This window comes from Dipteris shenzhenensis, chromosome 26 (assembly GCF_047967505.1).
Source record: "Dipteris shenzhenensis isolate YYH24624 ecotype China chromosome 26, Dip_SZ_1.0, whole genome shotgun sequence".
NCBI classification, from domain to species: Eukaryota; Viridiplantae; Streptophyta; class Polypodiopsida; order Gleicheniales; family Dipteridaceae; genus Dipteris; species Dipteris shenzhenensis.
Genome location: NC_141621.1, coordinates 49090680 through 49111614, shown reverse-complemented (window position 1 = coordinate 49111614; position 20935 = coordinate 49090680). Strand labels below are relative to the sequence as shown.

The 20935-nt window shown below is 38.8% G+C and overlaps 1 protein-coding gene across 2 annotated transcripts; it reads right to left on the bottom strand.

Annotated features, from left to right (window-relative positions):
- Window positions 1-10450: 10450 nt before the first annotated feature.
- Window positions 10451-12691, bottom strand: MSD1 (manganese superoxide dismutase 1). Of its 2 annotated transcripts, XM_087397536.1 has the most exons (8): window positions 12599-12647; window positions 12388-12438; window positions 11927-12267; window positions 11760-11806; window positions 11506-11631; window positions 11342-11398; window positions 11187-11258; window positions 10451-11070 (listed from the first exon to the last, which is right to left on the bottom strand). In XM_087397536.1, the coding sequence occupies exons 3-8, from the start codon at window positions 12216-12218 to the stop codon at window positions 10981-10983; spliced, it is 684 nt and encodes a 227-aa protein (XP_087253662.1). In that variant the 5' UTR covers window positions 12219-12267; window positions 12388-12438; window positions 12599-12647; the 3' UTR covers window positions 10451-10980. The 2 variants fall into 2 exon arrangements, with proteins under 2 accessions (XP_087253662.1, XP_087253661.1); XM_087397535.1 differs by lacking the exon at window positions 12388-12438 and having other exon boundaries at window positions 12599-12691.
- Window positions 12692-20935: the final 8244 nt, after the last annotated feature.

Below are 20935 nucleotides of genomic sequence, written 5' to 3'. Positions count from 1 at the left end.
AGAAGACCTCACAGGTCTATGAGACAAAGTACATACACCCAAAAAGTGACTTACTACATCTGGATAACACAAATCTACCTCCTCCCAAGTTATTATAAGTAATTGCATTCTTGGGCTTTGTGACACTCTTTGAGTGATTCCACTCAGTCAATACAAGGTACGAAGGGCTTTACGTCCTCTCCCCCTCCATAAATCTCAACAAAGAAATATATTCTACCAAGCAAAAAAAGGGGAAAGAAAGGAAAATGAAGAAAGGAGATAAGGAGAAAGAGAAACTCAAGGAGGAGAAGCAACAAAACAACTCACAATCAAGGATGTGAGCACCGCAATCGTAGTGGTTTATAGTTGATAGCACTTCCACACAGAATGCAGTCAAAAAGACCTCTATACAAAAAGTTTTAGACTCCACATCAGCCTCTACATTGTCATGATCATCCTCAACATCACCTTCTCATCACTAACATCCTTTACACCCCCATGGAGGTGACAACACCAGTATCCTTGGGTGTGACAGTACCAGGGGCATCACTAGTTTTTGTAGCATCGTCGTCATAATAGTCTGTGTGGGGGGTAGCTCCTCTTAGTCCAACTCGCTATGCCCCCACCACAGTTTGCCTCTTTCCTCTCATCATTACCCCTTAGCTAATCACCTTTCCCTTAGGCAGTCACCATGCTCGCACTCCAAATGCCCCCCCATCATTCTCTATCCCCGATCTAGCCCCATTCACACCATACCCATACCCACTTCATTGTCGCATGATCCCATCGTGCTTCTGGGATGATGATTGTCTGGAGATCCACCACCTTTGCACATGCGAGGCAGAGTAGAATTGTCTCATGCATAGCGTGAGCTAGGAGATATCATAGCTCTATAAGGAGGTGGCAGCCTCATGCAGTTGGCCAACAGTCTAGGCACAAATAGCCACTATGCAGTCAGCCACCATTGCAGAGACTTCCTATGAGTGGATGTCGTGAAATAGGAGCCTACAAAGGCCATGGTCCAGCCACCATTTTGGAGCAATATCTAGGGAGAAGTAAGGCTCTCAATATCTAAGTACATGGCATTCCTCACATAGCTAGATGATGCATTTGGCCTCGTGACATCCACCCTGGGAGTTCAAGAGCATGGGATTGAGCGGGCCTGGCACATAGGACAAGATCCCAAATGAGAGCAGCCTCTCAGCATTTGCTTCAGAGATGCCTAGGTCTTTCTTGCGCACTCCATTGTGGCACTCCATAGTAGACTAACTTGTGTGCTGACTCAGAGATCTACATAGATGTGGACCATACACCCCTATAGGTGGAGGAGAGGGAAACCCTCATATAGCAGTGGGATGTTGCTTGCAAGGAGGAGAAGTGGGCAGTTGGGGCACACTGACGTTGAGGTGTAATGTTTGGAATTTCTTGGAGTCCAAAGCACACTTTGTCGATATAGTAAGTGGATATACATGGGTGGAAGCATACCAAGATGAGACCCGAGGACAAGTAGAGTTTGAGGATTGGGAGGAGTGGAAGTACTATATCAATCATCCCTCACTAGGATGATCTCCATTGAGAGATGAGATACACATGCCAGATTTTTATGAGTTTAAATCCCATGGCCCTTTAAGAGAAATTCTTCATCATAGTCTACTATTTCCCTCTGAAGACCTCACATTTTAGCAGCGCCCTTCATGCTGAGGTTGAGACCTCACCGTAAGCAGCTCTCTACCTAGACATCATGGAGCTTTTGAGCCATAGGGAATTTGTACTTGTTAGGGACTCCAACACGAGCATAGTTAGATGTCAGGTATCACTTTTGGATTTTCTTGATGCTTCTATCTTATTACCAAATCTTGATATAGACAAGGCTCGGATGCCTCAAGTCTCCATAGATAGACTGGCTCCAGTTACATCCTATGGGCTCCGTAGATAGACTGGCTCCAGTCACATCCTATGGGCATACACTACTAGACATACATCATTTATCATCTACAATGGCCTGGAGGGAAGAATCATCTACAATGTCCTGGAACGCTTCCCTCCTCAGATGGGTTCACGTGTTTCCCACATGAGAGGGGCTTCAATGTAGTTGATTATCTTGTGGGATCTCCTACCTTCACTTCACATATTGCTAGCTTTTCAATCTCAACACAATCCCTAGGAGCATACCACACCTATTTGTTTCCATACCATTGCCTACATCACACATGATGACACTATCCACACATACTTTTTACCATGAGATACACTCTTATCACAAGTTAAAACCTGAGTACTCCACCCGTCTGTCCAATCTACTCAAAGACATTGACCTCATACCACTTCTAGAGGATCCAGCCTCCCTGATCACACACTCTCTCCATGAGGTAGCCCTACACACTTTGTCACACACCTCTCATTCCATACACCCCCCACCTCTTAGCTTAGTACCTTGTAATAGCAATTGGTACAATCATGAGTGTAAGGCTTTATGCTAACAACTCTGACTTGAAATGAAGCATCACCTTCCAAGTGAGGCAGAGACCATACACAAGTATTGCCTTCTGATTCACCAAAAGAAGAAGGCTTTCATTCTCTATAATGAGGAGGAGTTAACAAAGATTTTTTTTAGTAACAACTCTAAAGAATTCTGGTAGGGGTTCCTTCAGCGGCGAGCCCCATCCCCTCTCACAAACACCAAAACATGGCACTCCTATGCACGCACACTATATGATGTTCCTAATCAGCAAACACCTGATCTCTTACATGTATCCTGACCTGCTTCATGCATACTTTTCACAGCTGCTGCTGGTGTCAAATACGTAGCCCTGAAGCTTTATAGCGGTCCAACAAAAGATCATGAGGGCCTACATATTGAATTCATTGCATCTGGAATAAATATCATGGCCTCGATCTTTGCGAAGTTCTTCAATGAAGTGGTTTGCACAGGCTTCCCACACACTTGGACCCTTAATACCATCACCCCCATTCACAAGTCAAGAGATGCCATGAGCTCAAAAAACTATAGGACCATTATGATTGGACATGTCTTGTCCAAGATCTATGCAGCAGTAATTGCAATAAAGGTTAGACTAGCTATAGATCTTTAGGGATTTAGAGCTATGGGACATGCAGGATTTTGAATAAATCACGGGACTATGGATCATATACTTATAGACCATGGAGATAGAGGGTATATTTTTGCTTTTTGGATTTCTGCAAGGTGTTTGACATAGTACCAAGAACCCAACTCATCAGATGCCTACAGGAGTTGGGATACGATCAAGAGGTCACCTAGGTAGTCTATCATGGCACTTTATGAGAGAGTCTCAGTAGGGTTCAGATAGATTGAGGGTGGATAGAGGATATCTTGAGGACCATTGGGGTCAAACAAGGTTGTCCATTATCACCAACCTTGTTTGTCCATCATCACCAACCTTGTTTGGCCTCTACATAGATGATCTTGAGACCTTTATTAGGATCCTAGGAGGGGTTGGTTGTTCTCTATCCTTGATCCACATTCACCAGTACAGAGATGACGTGGTCTTACTCTCTTCCTCAACAGAGGGTCTCCAATGACACTAACATGCACTTCATACCTTCTATGAGACACATGACTTGAAGGTACCAAGGTCATGATCTTCAATACATCGTTGGTAGCCATGCATAGAGAGCATTTCACCTTGGGTGGGTTGCCGAAGGTTGTTACATGCTTTCATTCTTCATGATGTGACTAACATTACAAACTTGACTGAGCAAGGGTATGCCACACTAGCCAGACTCGAGTGATAGTGCTTTCATTCTTACTTCTAGGACCCTCGGACCAAAACCCTTCTCTTCGACTCTTTGGTTTGACTAGCACGTATGTATGGTAGCCCTTGTTGGGGCCTAGACCTACTAGAGACAGACTACGCTCGAGTTGAGAGGCTTCAAGTTTTCATGCTTTCATACATGAATTTTAGAGCCCTTAGTCTCACATTAGATAGTCTTGGGCTGAGTTCAGAGCACCCACGATGCAGGGTTTCAAGCTATTAAGAATTTCTATATATTAAATAGTATGGCTCTTACAGCATAGGGCGATGTAGGTTACCTTTGTTCACTTCCATGGAATTAGCAGTAGAGGGTGACCAGAGGTCTTGGTATGCATGCAAAGGCAAATGGTTTGAGAGCATGGGGCTCCACATAGATAGGTTTCCTCCTCCTAATATAGCATCGGGCCCCCCTCTATTTAGCTTACATATTACGAGCTGAACGAGGTTATTTGAGAGGATCTCTTACAGTTACACACATTTAGGACTTCGATGGCACGTTGGGAGCTCCGTGTGAAGCTCAACTTTTACAAAGACCACTGCTTATGGATTTCAGCAAAGGGCTTCATCGATCCGCTAGGATACACATGGATCTCTTACAGTTACACACATTAGGACTTTGATGGCACCTTGGGAGCTTCTTGTGAAGCTCAATTTTTGCTGAGACCAATGCTTATGGATTTCAGCAAAGGGCTTCATTGATCCGCTAGGATACTCATGGATCCACCTCCCCCACTCCTTGAGGATTTTGATTGGATAGTTCTATGTGTCATCACACTGACTCTGTATTGAGAGTGGTCGGGTGGAGGGCATACCTAGAGAGTGTCGTATTTGCACCCTATATGATTACTAGGATATTAAGCCAGAGGAGCACTTCACTTTCAAATGCCCCATGTATTATGAGATCATAGATTGCTATCATTGCCTCTTACAGGATGATTTCATATCCCTATCTAGTCTCCTGTCCTACCTAGATCAAGGATGCTTGGTAGCATTGGTAGCATTCATCCATGAGGTTGTTCGACACAAGGAGCAGTTGCTTGGGGTGGCACATTGGCAAGATCAGGGTCTATAGCCAAATTCCTCTTAGAGCACGATCACTACGTTTTCTCATGAGAATGGTGAGACATATCGATGAAGAAAGTAGAACCCATCCACTAGTAGAATTCTAGGATGGTGAGTGCATGTGCTCTAGTAAAGGTGGTAGCAAGAAATGCTACCCATGTGAGTACAATTTTAATCCTATAAAATTATAAATATAGGATCATATGTTTCCAAAGCAACATGATACTCATGATTCTTGTTGTTTGAATGTGATATATGCCATAGAAAGAGAGCAATAGCTTGATTTATTATTGTAAAACCACCATTCATGGCTCAATCAAAAGTTTGAGAATCTCTATAGTGGACATGGCAGTTGCCATGTCCATGTATAGTGTCACATTGAAAACAAGGCTAGATGCTTCCATGATGCTTCAAACCATCTTCCCAAGAGGCCAGTTCTACTTTCTAAGCATGACTTTGGCCTTATGGAGATCATTTAGTCCTTAATAAATTGATAAAAATCATAGCACGTGTACTTAGCAATAACTTCAAACAAAAGGACAATAATAGCAATAATGATGACAATAACAAAACAATCTTGAAACAAAAGGACACTAATAATAACTATAACAATATTGCATATGTATTTACACCAATACAAACACAAACATACCATTTTTATGCCCCAATCTAGCAAAATCAACTTTGCCATCCATCAACATCAACTTTGCCATCCATCAACCATGAATTAATGGTGCTGGTTTTAAAGTAGTTTGATTAGTAACCTTCACAATTTTTGACCTTCCTCTTTACGATCATGTTTTGACCTTATACTTTATGATCAATAGCTCATTGATTAGTAACCCTTCACAAGTCTTGACCTTACTCTTTGTAATAAATAGCTAAGAATAATATGTTTAATCAATTTCATCAGTAGATCTTCACAACTGTTTATAATCAATAGCTAACAACAAGATGTACAATCTAAGTACAAAGCTTGATTGTAATCTCAATCTCAAGGTCATTCTCTCATGCAGATCTAAAATTTCAAACATTAGTATCTATTTTCTCCATCATTTTCAAACAGTAGTATCCGTTTTCTACATCATCCATGAGAAATATTCATGTAAAACTAGGTACCATGTCCCCAAAAAATGAATATTAGAAAAAGACTAATCAAAACAACCACCATCTGCATTAGCCTTGAAGTCCCAAAATAGTGTCGCGTGCATGTCTATCTTAGATAGCCTACCATAAAACGTGGGGAGGCTAAGAAATGCAGATATGACTTAGCTACAAATTTTTGTCTTGATAAAGAGCTACAAATTATCCATCAAGTTTAGCAACAAAAAAATATGCTCTATTAACAAAATGATGTGGACCAATCATGAGCTTCCTTCTGATGGTGTAAACTATATTTGCTTCGCTACATGTACAATCATGCATGAGATAGCACATGCATGTACAATATGTGTTGATAGTTTGCCAACCATTGATAAAAATGAGCCTTATTCCACCAAGATAAGCACTCAAACTTGACTTGATGCACCACCCTCACCTACATTATGCTTTCTATCTAGCCTTGAAACCATAACCCATAACTTCAACAATGGGCAAATACATAAATTTGCTCACAACTGATTTGGGATCCTTAGATCTCTAATGTAGAGAATTATCATCACAGATGCTTTTATTTACATGAAACAAACCTTTGCAACTTAGGAAACTTATGAGGACTAAAGATTAAATCTAAAAGCTTGTATGGTTGCCTTCTAAGCTCATACAAAAACCCACATACCTTAGCTATTTGCTTGTGTATTCTCTATGCAGTGCTGAGGGGGGCATGACAAAACACTCAGCAAGGTTTCTCTATAGTAATTCACACCCTAAGGTTCTCCTGCAACAAGTTATATAGTTATATAGTTAGTGTTTCTCCTGTTTCAGGTGAAATTCGGTACCAGAGCCAACAAAGGAATATTAGAGAATTGTCAAACAGACTATTTAACAACAAACACCAAAATGGCAATCATATGCATCAGCCTTGAAGTCCCAAAATAGTGTCACCATACATGTTTGTCTTAGACAACCTAATCTTAATGTACAAATTTTTCTCCTCGTAAAGGGCTACAAAATTATCCGCCATCAAATTTAGCTACAAAAATAATGTCTGCTAACAAAATGATGTGGACAAATAGCCATGGCCTTCCTTCTAATAATGTAGTCTATATTTGCTTTGAAGCATGCACAATCGTGAGATAGCATATGCATGGGCAATGTGTTGGCAATTTCCAAATCAATGATTGAAACGAATCAATGATAGAAACGAACTTGATTCCCTAGGATAGGAACTCGGATTTTCCCTATGTGCCACCCTTCCAATCCAAATGATAAAGCCCAACTTCAACAATGGGTAAATGCATAAATCTACTTTGTCATGTGCAACAGGATAAGACTATCTTTAGTAACGGATTATATACCCAACCTCCTATTCTCTATAACTTTGCCGATTCTCAATAAGGAATGAGGTTAACGAATCAACTAGCAAGATGATTTCACATTTAGTCCAAGAAATCCCTATTAATGAAGAAAAATTCCTTGTCATTCCTAGGCTAAATAGCAAATGTGAGTTTATAAAAATGATTCCACTACAAATTCAGGATTCTTAGTTTTCTAATGCATAGAACTATGATGAGGGATGCTTTGATTTACAAACTTTTGCAACTTACTAGCATTTCGCGGCCTAAAGTCCAAACCTGAAAGCTTGTGTGGTTACCTTCCACAAGCTCTTACCAAGTCCCATGTATCTTAGTTGCTTGCTTTAATATTCTCTAAATGTTGTTAAGGTTATGGGATCAAAACACTCAACAAGGTTTAATTCACATCCTAGGGTTCTCCTACCATAAGTGATGTAGTTAGCGTTTCTCATGTTCCACAAAGCACAAAGACAAGTGCAAATCGTGAGGGGAGAGCAAGCATATAGGAAATTTTGTATGCCGTCTCATTTTTTGACATCCATATGTCCAACCTTCCCACCCTTATTTAGCGGGAATTTTTATCCACTACACTTCCGAGATTTTGTTCCATTATTGGGAATTGACATCCCCACTTGGTGTCAATTCTGCCATGTATTTTTTGGTTTCGTATTACATGCAAATCCCTTAGGCAATGATTTCCATGGCTTCTTTGTTGAGCATAGTTAAACTTTCCCAAATTTCATACCTTGGCACATCCAACTTCTTCAAAAGCTTTGCTAAGGTCATAAAGTTTGCACACCCCCCTCTTTTTTTGCAAAAGTGTTTAATGATTTGTGTGCGCGCGTGTGTGTACACACACACGCATGCCCGCCCCCGTAAGATTTTCATAATTTAAAGAGTTTTTAGAACCCTTATGTTCTCATTGTTCATCATTTATCCTTAAGGAATTGCAATACCATTGTAAATAATTTTAATTTCATCTTTTTCAAACATCTCAACTAGATATTAAAGGTTACATCTTCAAATTGGTAGTTTGTTTCATGGATGTGTGCACATGGTCTCACCAATGACACAAATATACATCTCAAATGTTTAAAGTTGAAATAGATGAATGTGGTAGTTGAATTGTGCCATAATTTGAGGAGATCATGTCGTATTCTCTTGTACTCTATGGTTTAAGCAAATACAAGGCTCTATGAAGTTTTCAATGTTAAAGCTCTTTAAAATCAATTACAGATGATTTTGGGCATATTTAAAGAAGAGCAAAAAGTATACTCAATAAGAGGGCATATATTCACACTGGTCATGATGATGAAAACCTCACCTCTGATATGGATTTACTCTTGCATCAAAATGGATATCACCTCTTCTTTCCTTATTGAAGAGTTATAGAAAAGGTGAATATGAAGTAGCCTTTAGGATGTATTGCAAGAGGATCTAAGCACTCAATATACCATTTGAAAAAGCCACTTATGATCTCAAGCAAGGACCATAGGCCTGTTATAGCAAGATTAAGACTTATTTCATATAGCAAGGGTCAACAAGAAATGAACTACATCATGGACTATACATCAAGAAGAATGCAAATGCTCAGTAATTATGCTACTTGTTGTCCCATTAACTCAAGCCACAAGGAAAGCCAACTTGATCAATCTCATGGATTGATGAGATAGAAAAAAGTTCCCAAACTCTAAATTATCCAGTTATACGGGTGTGTCCATTGTATTCTTGTTAACAAAGAAAAATACTTGTTAACATTCAATCCAAGAAATCCATTATCAACGAATAAAAAATTATTGGCCATATGTGCATGGAAAATTATGGATGTGTGCACGTGGTCTTACCAATTTACAATTCAAATGTTTAAACTTAAAGTATGGGCTCTATAATTTTTTCAACGTTAAAAGAATTTTTAAATCAATTACAAACAAATTTGGGCTCTATTTAAAGAAGAGCAAAAGGAAAGCTCTACATGATGGCATAAACATTGGCATTGGTAATGAGGATGAAAACCTTTCACCTAATACCCTCTCTTGCTTTACAATTTGCATCAAATGGAGCCTTTAGGGTTTATAAAGAAAGGATTTAAGAGCTTAATATACCATTGAAAAGCCCACTTATGTTCTTAAGCAAGACCCTTAGGCATGTTATAGCAAGATTAAGATTTATTTCATCCATGAAGTGGACATCGTGGAGTGCATATAAAGAAGAATGCAAACTCCTCAATAATTATGCTAATTGTTAACCCGTTAACTCAAGCAAGAAGGAAAGACAAGTTGATCAACCTCATGGATTGATGAGATAAGCGAAGTATCCAAACTCTAACTTATCTAGTTAGACTAGTGTGTCCATTTTATTCCTAGTAGATTCACATAAGCCATTTATAATGGAAATGATGCCAAAGCTATACAATACGATAGATCCATGGTTTGTGAAGAATAGCAATCTAATTGCTTCTTAAGTGTAATCTACGCCAAAAAGGGATTGATGGACGTTGTGCATGCACCAAAGGTTAGGAAGCATATAGAATGCCAAATTTATTATATGGATATTCAACAATCACCATGTATTCAAGTATTTTTGGACTACCTTGGTTGATCATAGCGATCAAAATCCAAATGCCCAAACAATGCTGCAGCAGATTCAACAGAATCCTGCCTCGGAAACAGGTTTTCTTTTGAGAATACATGGTATAATTGTGGCTGACACTGTAAACCAAAAGGCTTGTACAAGCGGCAAGCGGCATGGCATTAATTGACGTACTAATAGAAGGCCTTTCCCACGTCACCCAAAGGGCAACCCCACATGCAACACGAGATTTATCTTTTAGCTCCATATTCTATGAAACTTGAAGTAATAGCCTAGTTTCAAATTGATGTTCTGTACATTCCCTTGAACATAGAATTAAGGTTCGCCAAATCCAATTCTTCAACGTATCAGTCATAAAAAATAGGTGACCAAAATATTCATATGCAGGAGAGTGCTGCAAATCCTAAGGCTCCTGTTCTCTTTTCTGAACACTTGCGTTTTGACTGCTGGGATCTCAACCTATGGGGAATCGCGCTATAGGTTAAAAAAAGAAACGCTAGTCAAAGGAGCAAGCAATGACTCATTTCTTGACCTAAAGATTAAATTTGGTAAAGATCAATGGCCAAAATAATAAGGTTTCAAACGCAGTACCAAGTAAATCTCCAAAATATCTTATTGCCAGTCACAGGCATCAGGATAGAAGCCATGCCACTGCCAGGCCCAATTATTGTTATGCCTTGAAACTGTGGCGTGTTAAAATGTGGCTGCATAATTTTGCTTCTCAGTCGGACACAATTATGTAATCAAAGTTCACCATGCCACTGCCAGGTCCAATTATATTTTAAATGGCATGCATTTGTAGCATAATTGTAGACTTGAGTACTTGTAGTTCTTCTGCCATTACAATTCTTTCCCAATGCAACGATCATAAAATGCAGTGAGCCTTGAAGAAGTTCAAATTTTGAATATCCTGAGAGAGCTTTCACAAAAACTTCAAACCTTTTTCAAATGCATATAAATCTAAATTTAATGCTTTCTGAAAAAGCAAGCCCCACATGCACACAAATTTCCAAGTTTAAGAATGACATTTCTAGATGACAGTTACTCCTCCAATTACAGATCCAAAACTCATTTTCTGCCACTGTGTCAACGGCCGCAATGCACTATATGGCTCCCTCATAACGTGAAGCCACATCCTTCCAGTTCACTACCTTCCAGATATTTTTCAGGTAATCTGGGCGCACATTCTTGTACTGTGAACAAAAACTTATTCATGAGCTGGAGATTACTCAAGGGATTTTAATTTCTTATTCAAGGGAACGTTCGTACAGCTCCAGAATCTGAATTAATAAAGAAGAATTCAAAGTACCTGCAAATAATATGCATGCTCCCATACGTCCACTCCCAACAATGGTGTCAATCCTTTGGTGAGCAATGGATCCTACAGCAACATCAGCCTTTTAGTCATAATATTTGTCCTTGTCAAGGCTACGTAGATCAATAGGACAAAGAATGAGATAATACTTGATTGGCTGTAGTCTCCACTACAAGGCGCTTCAATTCTTTATTCAGTCCCAGCCACTGCCAAAAACAATTACCAGGTACGTCACATTCAGAACAGAACAAGCTCGGAAATAAAACATCCAGGCTCCAACAGAGTTTGCTGTTAATAAGAATGACTAACTTACCACCCAGCCAGATCCCTGAAGGGCGGCACCTACTGTGCTCATCCTTGATATTAAATTGTCTACAGAGCCAAACTGAGTTACTATCTGTGCTGCTAGAGGACCTTTAGGTTCCTCACCCCCTCCTTCCTATCGAAAAACAAGGCAATCATTCAAGCTAAAGCATAATTTTAAAACCAAGCGAAACACGGTCCAGAGCAGACAATGATAACAAAATTGCCCATCTCAAATGCAGCACGTACGACAGATCCACTCACCTTTGGAGGTGCTAAATTTTTCCAGAAAATAGTGTGGTTGATGTGACCTGCAGAAGAGAAGAGAATCATTATGTGAAGCAGTGTCAAGGATCAAGGCTTTGAAAAGAAGGCCGAGAAAAAGTTGAAAACAGAAACCAGAATGGAAAATAGAAGCATCTCGACCAGACCTCCTCCGTTGAACTTGAGTGCACTCTCCAGCGCCACGATCGTTTCTGGATCTTTCGCGACTTGCAACTTCTCCAAGGCGGCATTGAAATTCGTAATGTAGGTCTTGTGATGCTTGCTGTGGTGCAGCTGCATTATCTCAGCACTGATGTAGGGCTCCAACGCACCGTAGTCGTAGGGCAGGTCGAGTAAAGCATAAGTTTGGTAGGCTCTCTTGTAGAGGCATGAAGGGGAGCGCCTAGATGCAGAGGTAGCCAACCTCCTCAAAGAGGGGGTCACAAGCGATGCAGCCATGGCTACCGAGCTCAAAATTTTCGTGTTCGAAGTTTATTTGCAGAGATTGCTGCAAAAGACCAATAAGTTATAAAGCTTCCAGCGGACTCTGGAAACAAAGCTAGTTGATGAAGCAAACCCGTAAACCTCAGTGAAACAAAAGAGCAATTGAAAGAATTGCAGATCGCACCGCTCGACTCAAGCACCTGCGCGATTAACCTCCCAAATCCCAAACCTTGACCTAGCGTCCAAATCATATTGCATCAATCAAGCTTTCCAGTTCAAGCATTCTCAAAATCTGAAAAACCCTCACGCAAAATCGGAATCTCATTACTGACGGATTCCAGTTGCAAAAATTGGCACGATTTAAGCCATTGAAGAGAAATGGAAGAATTTCTTACCACTCGAGCACTAGTAGCGCATGACCAGCCGTGCCGGCTCCTGGCGTGGAATCTTGTGGAGCATGTAAATGAGAAACACATCAATGATTATATCGTCCATGACAAAATAAAACAATAGAAACCTAATTCTATCAATACATGAATTCAACAAGATTTAAGCTTATTATTACTTAAATTTGAAATATAATCTCACTTTAATAACTTTTGTATTTCTTAAGGAAAAAGTAGGAAAATTTGGGAGATGAGACACAAGGTAATACTCCATCAAGCGTAGTGCTTGTATTATTCGTCATGGATAAATCCGTGAATAAGGGATTGCTCGCATTAGCTTCTGAGTCCTCACTTTCACCTTTAAGATATCATGAGCTCGACTATGATCACATGCATATGGGTGTTATCTTGCATTCTTGGTGGTTTCTTGGCAGCTTCTTGGTACCATTGGAGAGTTTCTTAGCACCAATGGGTGGTGTTGAAGGCTCCATGGTCATTTCTTTCAATTCCCTAGCTCTCACTCACCACCAAGAACATGCATTAACATGGGCACTGCCTCTTAGTATAATGGTAAAGCAAGCACTTTTGGATGTAGAAGAGAAAGCAAACAAATTTTTAAAGGACATTGGGCTACTAAAAGGCTATTTTTGTAGGATGATCTTCATAAAATGGCAATTTGAAAAACACAACTCTCTTTAACTCCTTTTTTGTAATTACACATGGAAATTCTCAAAAGGAGTTACAATCCTCCATTATAGTAGTACCTGTAAGGAGGCAATGCTAAAAAGGAGAGGACTAATTAAGTATAATCATAAGTTTATAGGACTTAAGTATGAATGTGCTATAAAAATGGAACTCTGCATGTTCAATTGGTGAATAGGAAGCTCTTCCCCTTTCTAAAAACGCAAGCTAATGAAAATTTAAAAATTAAAAGAGCAAAAAAAATAAAGATTTTATAAAATAAGAATGTGTAAAAACAAGAATACAAATTCTTACATGATGTATGGGGAGAATCGCCACACTTCCTCTCCAGTTATTTATAATACGAGAGAGTGTGGCCCTGTCTCATCAGCTTTAGTTTTGATATAAATATACATAAATATAAATATAAATATATTTATAATTAGAGAGAGAAAGAGAGAGAGAGAGAGGGAGAGGGAGAGGGAGAGAGAGAGAGAGAGAGAGAGAGAGAGAGGGAGAGAGAGAGACAGAGAGCAAGAGAGAGAGGGAGAGGGAGAGAGAGAGAGAGAGAGAGAGAGAGAGAGAGAGAGAGAGAGAGAGGGAGGGAGGGAGGGGAGAGAGAGAGAGAGAGAGAGAGAGAGAGAGAGAGAGACACACACACACACACACACACACATCAATATATACAAACTCGCCACATCGACATGACACAGCCAGTGGCTACAAGTTTTGGTAGCTCAATCCCTCACAAGAGTGAGAGGTGCTGCTTGCACTTGCCAAGATAAACAAGTATCATTTCACTTGCTTGTGAGTGTTGTGCTTTGTATTTTTGTATCTATCTCACCCATTGCATCTTTGCGTGCAATCTTGCCCGTCTACATGTGTCCCACACACAATAGCACATGACATCTTGATGATGCAAACATTTGGCATGGTAAATGGGGACATGCTCATGCGCTACTTTGCCAACGATAAGGACAAAAGACCATTGAAGTCCATGCTCGTGAAGGAGCGGAGTGAGCCCACTGAGACTTGGTACAACTTGGTTCTTGTACAATTTGTTTTTAGGCTAAGTGCTTTAGAGATATCCATCATAAGAATTCTACTCTTCTCCAAGGTAGCTTCAGTACGAGATTTGCATGCCATATTAGCTCAATCGCAATAGATGTCACTTTCCGCAATATGGCACAAGAGATATGGACATGTCAATTTCAAAAGCTTGATAGAGCTCAGAAATCAAAATATGGCAATTAGAATTCCTAAGCTATAATTTCTTGGAAAAGTTTGCGAAGCATGTTGCTTTGGTAAACAAAAGAGAAACAAATTTGGCAGAAGCACTCTTGAGCATGAGGTATTCTTGATTTGATTCATACAGATGTATGGGGTTATGCCCAAACTTGCAACATCAATGATTCACTTTACTGCTTGGCTTTCATCAATTACTACAATAGATATTGTTGGGTCTACTTTTTGAAAGAGAAATATGAAGTCTTTTCCAGATTTCAAGAATTCAAAGCCATGGTTGACAACCAAAAAGGTAGAAAGATCAAAGTCATGAGATCAGACAGAGGAGGTGAATACATGTCTTCAGTATTCATGAACTTTTGTAGAAGTAATGGCATAGAAAGACAATTCACTTGTGCAAATACTCCTTAGCAGAATGCAAGAGTTGAAAGCAAGAATTGTACTTTAGCAGATAGTGAGCAAGCTCATGACTTGAACTTTTGAGAGTTGAGCTCCATACCCTCTTGAAGTCTATGATAGGGATTTATCTCAAAATGTTCCCAGAGGGACAACCAAACTACCCTTTATAAGCCCTCACGACTTTACTGGCCCTTTCTCATTAATCTCTTCATGTTTCATGAGGATATGTACTCCCCTTTGCACTCATCAAACCACTCGCTTGCATTTAACTCCTCATGGAATGCGGTGGTCCAAGGTCCCAAAGAAATTCTTCATCACTTCTCTTTCAAAACTGAAATGCTCTAATGGTCCAATACAAATGCTATCTGAGGGTACACCATCCCAATTGAGCACACAATTCTAAAAAGCCCTCCAATGTTTGTGAATCGCTCGATTATGTCTGTGTGTGTGTGTTTAGATTTAATAATCCCATCAATAAATGAACCATACAATTAATTCAATCATTTGGATAATAATTAAAAGTTGAAAACAATAAATGGATTGAAATTTTTAAGAAAATAAAATTGACATAACTTTGACCTGAGTAACAGGATCCACAATAGAATTTTTTATTATATTGAGGTTGCAAATTTAAACAAAGAAATAGTACAAAGGTGTCGAACCCATCAGGTAGTCCAAGCTCTGAGGTCAAGGTCTACTTACCTGCCACCATCCAAACCAACCAGTTGTTAGAACAATGAAGTTGAATTTGGGTAGACAGGTAATGCCTGTATCCTCGGGCTTGTTATCGCTTTACCAAAAAGCTTGAACAACCGTTTGGGATTTGTAAGAGAAAAAGGAACTTTAAAGGAATTTAAGCAAAAAAACAAGGAATTATATTTTAAAGCAAAAAAGACTAAATATATTTCTAGAGTCTAACAAATTAAAAGTGATGGTTACAAAGGGGGTTTAATCAATCAACAAAAAGTAACAGTTACCTACAAGGCACTCAACCAATCAAGAGAAAAAAATGTATGGAGGCCTCCTTGAGTTAAAAAAGCCTAACTTATCCAGAAATTACCTCAATAGATTAATTTACAAATAAAATGAAAATGATAAGAAATAGAATTAATTTGGAAATAGCAAAAAGGTTGACTTTTTGAAAACATTAATTTACATTAGTTAGTTTACATTATATCTTAAGTTTTGCTACTAGGATGATGGGCAAGCATTGGGTGAAAAAACATGGCTTTCATCCAAATGTATTGTCTTAGGTATTTTTCAAAATTTTTAATCATGCATAAAAAATTAGTCTTATTAAAAATATCCTTATATAAAAATTAAAACCACGAAAAAGTAAGAATACTAGATTCTACAACTCAATCAACATCAATCTAGATCTAAGTGCCAGCTATGTATGATCCTAAAATATTAATATGCTACATTAGAACAAGAGTCTATAATGCCCAAGATTGCATCGACAATGGGTTTATTATGTTGCTAGTTTCCATCCTAAATTTTCAAACCACTAGACTTAACAGAGTTCAAGTCATTTTCCCCATAAGGATAAATCATTAAGATTGAGATACAAGAGGGTTATGGCATAGATTTATAAAATGGCACGATTTTGCTTATTGTGATAGAGAAAGTATGATTTTTAGCCACTCATAGCATGGAATTCCCCACAACATACAATAAATATCTAAGCAAGTACTTCATCCTGGAAAATTCATGTTATTATGCTATGCAACACAAGAGAAGATGCATAGTTAAAACTCCAAAATCAAAGTATATGTTACATTCAAAGTACAAGAAGAAAAACAAAACTCTGAAAAAAAATTATTCAAAGTAGAAGAAAGGAAAAACAGGTCAATGGATAGCTTTACATAGTACATGATCTTCCATGACTAAAGTGGAGGTATATTCTTAGATTAAATCCATGGTTCTAGCAAGGATCAAGGAACATCAAAGCATCATGAAGGGGAAAAGGAACATGATGTGATGTGTAATATAATGCAACATGTCACATGTTATTATTCATGATACATTGAGACATGATATGATACAACATGCTATAATGTGTGGTAGGATGCAATAGATATGATGACTTTTGTACATGAAATTTTATGCAATCCTCAACACTCAATATTTTCTTCAATTGTGGTACTTATGTAGAAAAAACATGGATTATACTACAATGTCATTATAAATGTATGTACAAATTTGTATTATATTCTAAAGAACGTTTGGTACATTAAGTTCCTTCAATTTACAAGCAATTACACTGGTCAACAAGATCTAGCAAAATGTCCATCCTTTTTATGGGCCACGTGGTAGCTCCCCATCATAACCAAACTTCCTAAAATCTTCCATTTAAAATTTAGTTGTTTTCCTCTCCATTACAATTGAGTTGTTTTCTTCTCCACAAGGTTGGTTGCTATTATCTTCTCAACTGATATTTCATCACAAGGGACTTCAAAAGTGAATGGTTAGGCGCACATACATTACTCTTCAAATATTTGTAGCTATGAAATAAAAACTTGCACCATTTCATTGATAATACAACCAAGTGCATAAATGTTTGATTGGAAACTATATCTACCTTGCATCACAAATACTTGCAACTTTGATGCAACCCAATTTGTTAAAGCATGATCTTGCTTGCACTTGAAGACCCACTTTTCTTTTTTGGATCCAATAAGATTCTTGTGTATAACATTACATGTCTAAGCAAGGTATCTCATGTAACAAAAAAGTCACATTACAAGGGATTTATGGCCGAACCAATGATGCCACACTTCTAAAGAATCCCATGACTACATTGTGTTAGGGAGTGCTACAAGGTTGGTGTCCTCTTGGTTTAGTTGCCCCAATTTTCTACCATATATCTTGAAACTGAATAAAGGCCCTTTTATTTTTTGAGATTCCTCCTGATGCTACTCAATGCATGGAACATGAGGGCTGGAATGGGCAGCATGTTATTGTTGCAATTGCTCTCGAAATTTGGCCTCATGACTCAATTGCTACAAGCTGTTCCTTCTAAACCCTTGCCCTTGTCTCCACCTTGGACTCTCTTTTGTGGATATGGCATCCGCACTCATGTGCATGCTTGCCATTTCCCTTTCTCTTGCTCTTTGCATAACTTTTTCAACTCTTTACTCCTCACATGCCTTTTTTATCTCTAGCATCTTTTCAACTTTCAGTTCAACAAAAGCTTGCACTAATATTTGAGGAAAGTCAAGGCAAAGGGGGGGGGGGGGGGAGCATGGGGGGTATTGGGGCTAAAGAAATGGCAGAGTAAGAGGGTTTCTTTTCTATAGGAGTCAAGGGAGTTGAGATGACATATTGGTTCTCTGTAGTAGCCTTGGCTATTTGTGGCTTCCCACTTGTTGTAACTTAACCATTGGAGCTTTGCAACATCAATATGGTGCAAACAAATTGCTACTTTGATGAACTACTTTGACAAGCTACTTTGATGACATGACCTATCAAATGGCATGTTGTTGTGATGCAATGAACGAACTACTACTTTGGAAAAGTGTGTGGGGTGGCAATAGCCACATGGCTAAGGTAAGGGTAAGGAGCTAAATAGCTAGGGGCGAGGAAGCTAGGTGGCTGTGGAGATGAGAGAGAGAGAGAGAGAGAGAGAGAGAGAGAGAGAGAGAGAGAGAGATGGGGGATTGGGGGGGGGGGCAAAAGATGACTAATTTTGTAATTCATTATAATGAAGAAAATGAGGGATATACACAACTTTACCTTTAGGGTTAGGGCTAGGGTTTTTCCCTTGAACCTTATCTTATCCTCTATGGATAGGTATAGTTTACTTTACTTTTAGTACGCCTCTTAATTTGCACTAAAAGATGCTTTATAAAAATATGTTTGGATTTTATCAAACAAAAATTTTGCATTATGGCAACAGTAATGATAAATAATAAATATGGTGCATTAGGGCAACAAAGTTGATAACAAAGAAGATTCATATTAGTGCATAGAGTGTAGGAAAAAAGTATATATAGAGTACAACTAAACCTCCATTTCCCCTTCTTAAGTTTGTAGATATTCTAGCCCAATACCAACTTGATGTAAGAGAAGCTATTTTGTGGGAGAAAGTTGTCTTGTAGTAGAGATGTCCTCTAGAGCTAATTCTCTATTTTGTAGATGAACCCTAAATGAAATACTAGAATAAACACAATGGATGAAAACTTATGAAGTCGAGAACAATTTAGTGAATTTTAGTCTTAACCACTTAATACATTTATCACTAAAGGACCATGTAGCTCTACCAATCAATAAATTATTTCAAGATTTGAGGGCAATCCTTCACAATTTATCGTTACTAGCATCGAAAAAGGTTGCTATTGTGAGAGGTATTGGATGAATTAGATGTCTTTGTATTTGTCTTCTTACATTGACTTTGCAAAAAGGATAGTGCCACAGAGACTAGCATGAATCCCTTCTTTGCATTTCTTATCTTTGGTGCGAGATAAGCAACTAGCTCCATAATGGGATGAACCTGATTTGTGGATGATCTTGAAGATAAATTATTGGAACAATACTATCCACCACTAGATCAATCGTGGCTTCATGATCACTTTATTTATAAGGTAGAGCAATGCATAATGATCCATATAGAAGACAAGTGGATACCCAAAAGGATAGAGCTAGAATTTTAGGACTATACACGATCCCTAGGGCTTTCATTGGATCATTCAATATTTCATCTTCACTGAAAGCATTCGAGTTGTGCTTACAATTGACAAAGATAACATGGAGCCATTATGGATGAAGATGTATTGTCATGACATGGATGGAACATAATTGTACTCACCTATTAGACACTTGGTTGTGGTTGATTATTATCTCATTAATATGTAAACTATATCATTATCTCCATAGCCCAACTTATGATAGGTCCACATATGGCGACTAGTCAATTAATTTTAGCAAACATTAGAGCTATCATTTGAATTAATCTAGAATTCATTTAAAATGCTCTATATTATATGCACTATAATATCACCATTGAGATTATCCATATTAAAGTCAAGTTGGTGAGTTGTAACCACTTCAAGATTATAGGGGTTGGTTCCTATATTTTAGTACTCAAGAAAGGCCAAAATTTTGGAACCATTCTAGAGTAATAAAGAAAACCAAAGGTTGGTGTGAGCTAAAGGAATGTCTCGAGCATCTCCACCCAAGAGGGTAAGCGTACTCTTTATTGATAAGATCAAGCGCTAAATGTGAGGTGTGTTACATATGATTAGAGGGTAGCGATTGGGTGGAGGTAGATGAAAAGGGGCGCATAGCAAGCAAGGAAGAAGATGAAGAAATGAAAGGGAAGGAAAGTAGAGAAAGGGAGAGAGCCTGCAAGCTAAAGGATGTAACTCTCAAAATTATTGTGATAGGAGGTGCTAACATGAATTGGCACAATGGAATGCAGCCATAGTCCAGCCTATGGTAGCTAAAACCAAGCTAATTTCATTCTAGGCCAAGTGGGTTTGAATTAATTTTTGATATTTTAATTATATTGCCGGTTACAACCTTTTAGTTTTCCATAACACTTGATGTTAAATTTGAAGGACTAAGGCCAAGGACGCTTTGGAGCAGAACTTTGGTAGTCCAAAGCCTTGTCGCCCTTGAAAGTTGATCTCAGCGGGACCGTGTCAAAAGACTTACGTCAAAAGATGTACATTAATTTACATTATATCATCACCCGCAGTCTATCACATGGAAGCCCCCACCCTGACGTAGACCCCAGTCTGACGGTGTACACTGTAATCTGAGATCAAATCTAAAAGGTGAAGCACTCCAAGCTCAAAGTCAATCTGGGGTCCCTTATGGTAGACGTTGCAAGCTCAACCCACGATCCATCACCTATATAAATGCGCTGGGCAGTGAATCATCGGCGCAATGGGCCCATGGGCCATGACTACAGCTTTGGCTCTGCAATTGTTTAGATTTGCGCCCTGCGCCTGCTGAATGCTGACGGGATTGCATCTGCATGCTCGAGCCTCGCAACTTGCAATTGCATGCATCCATGAT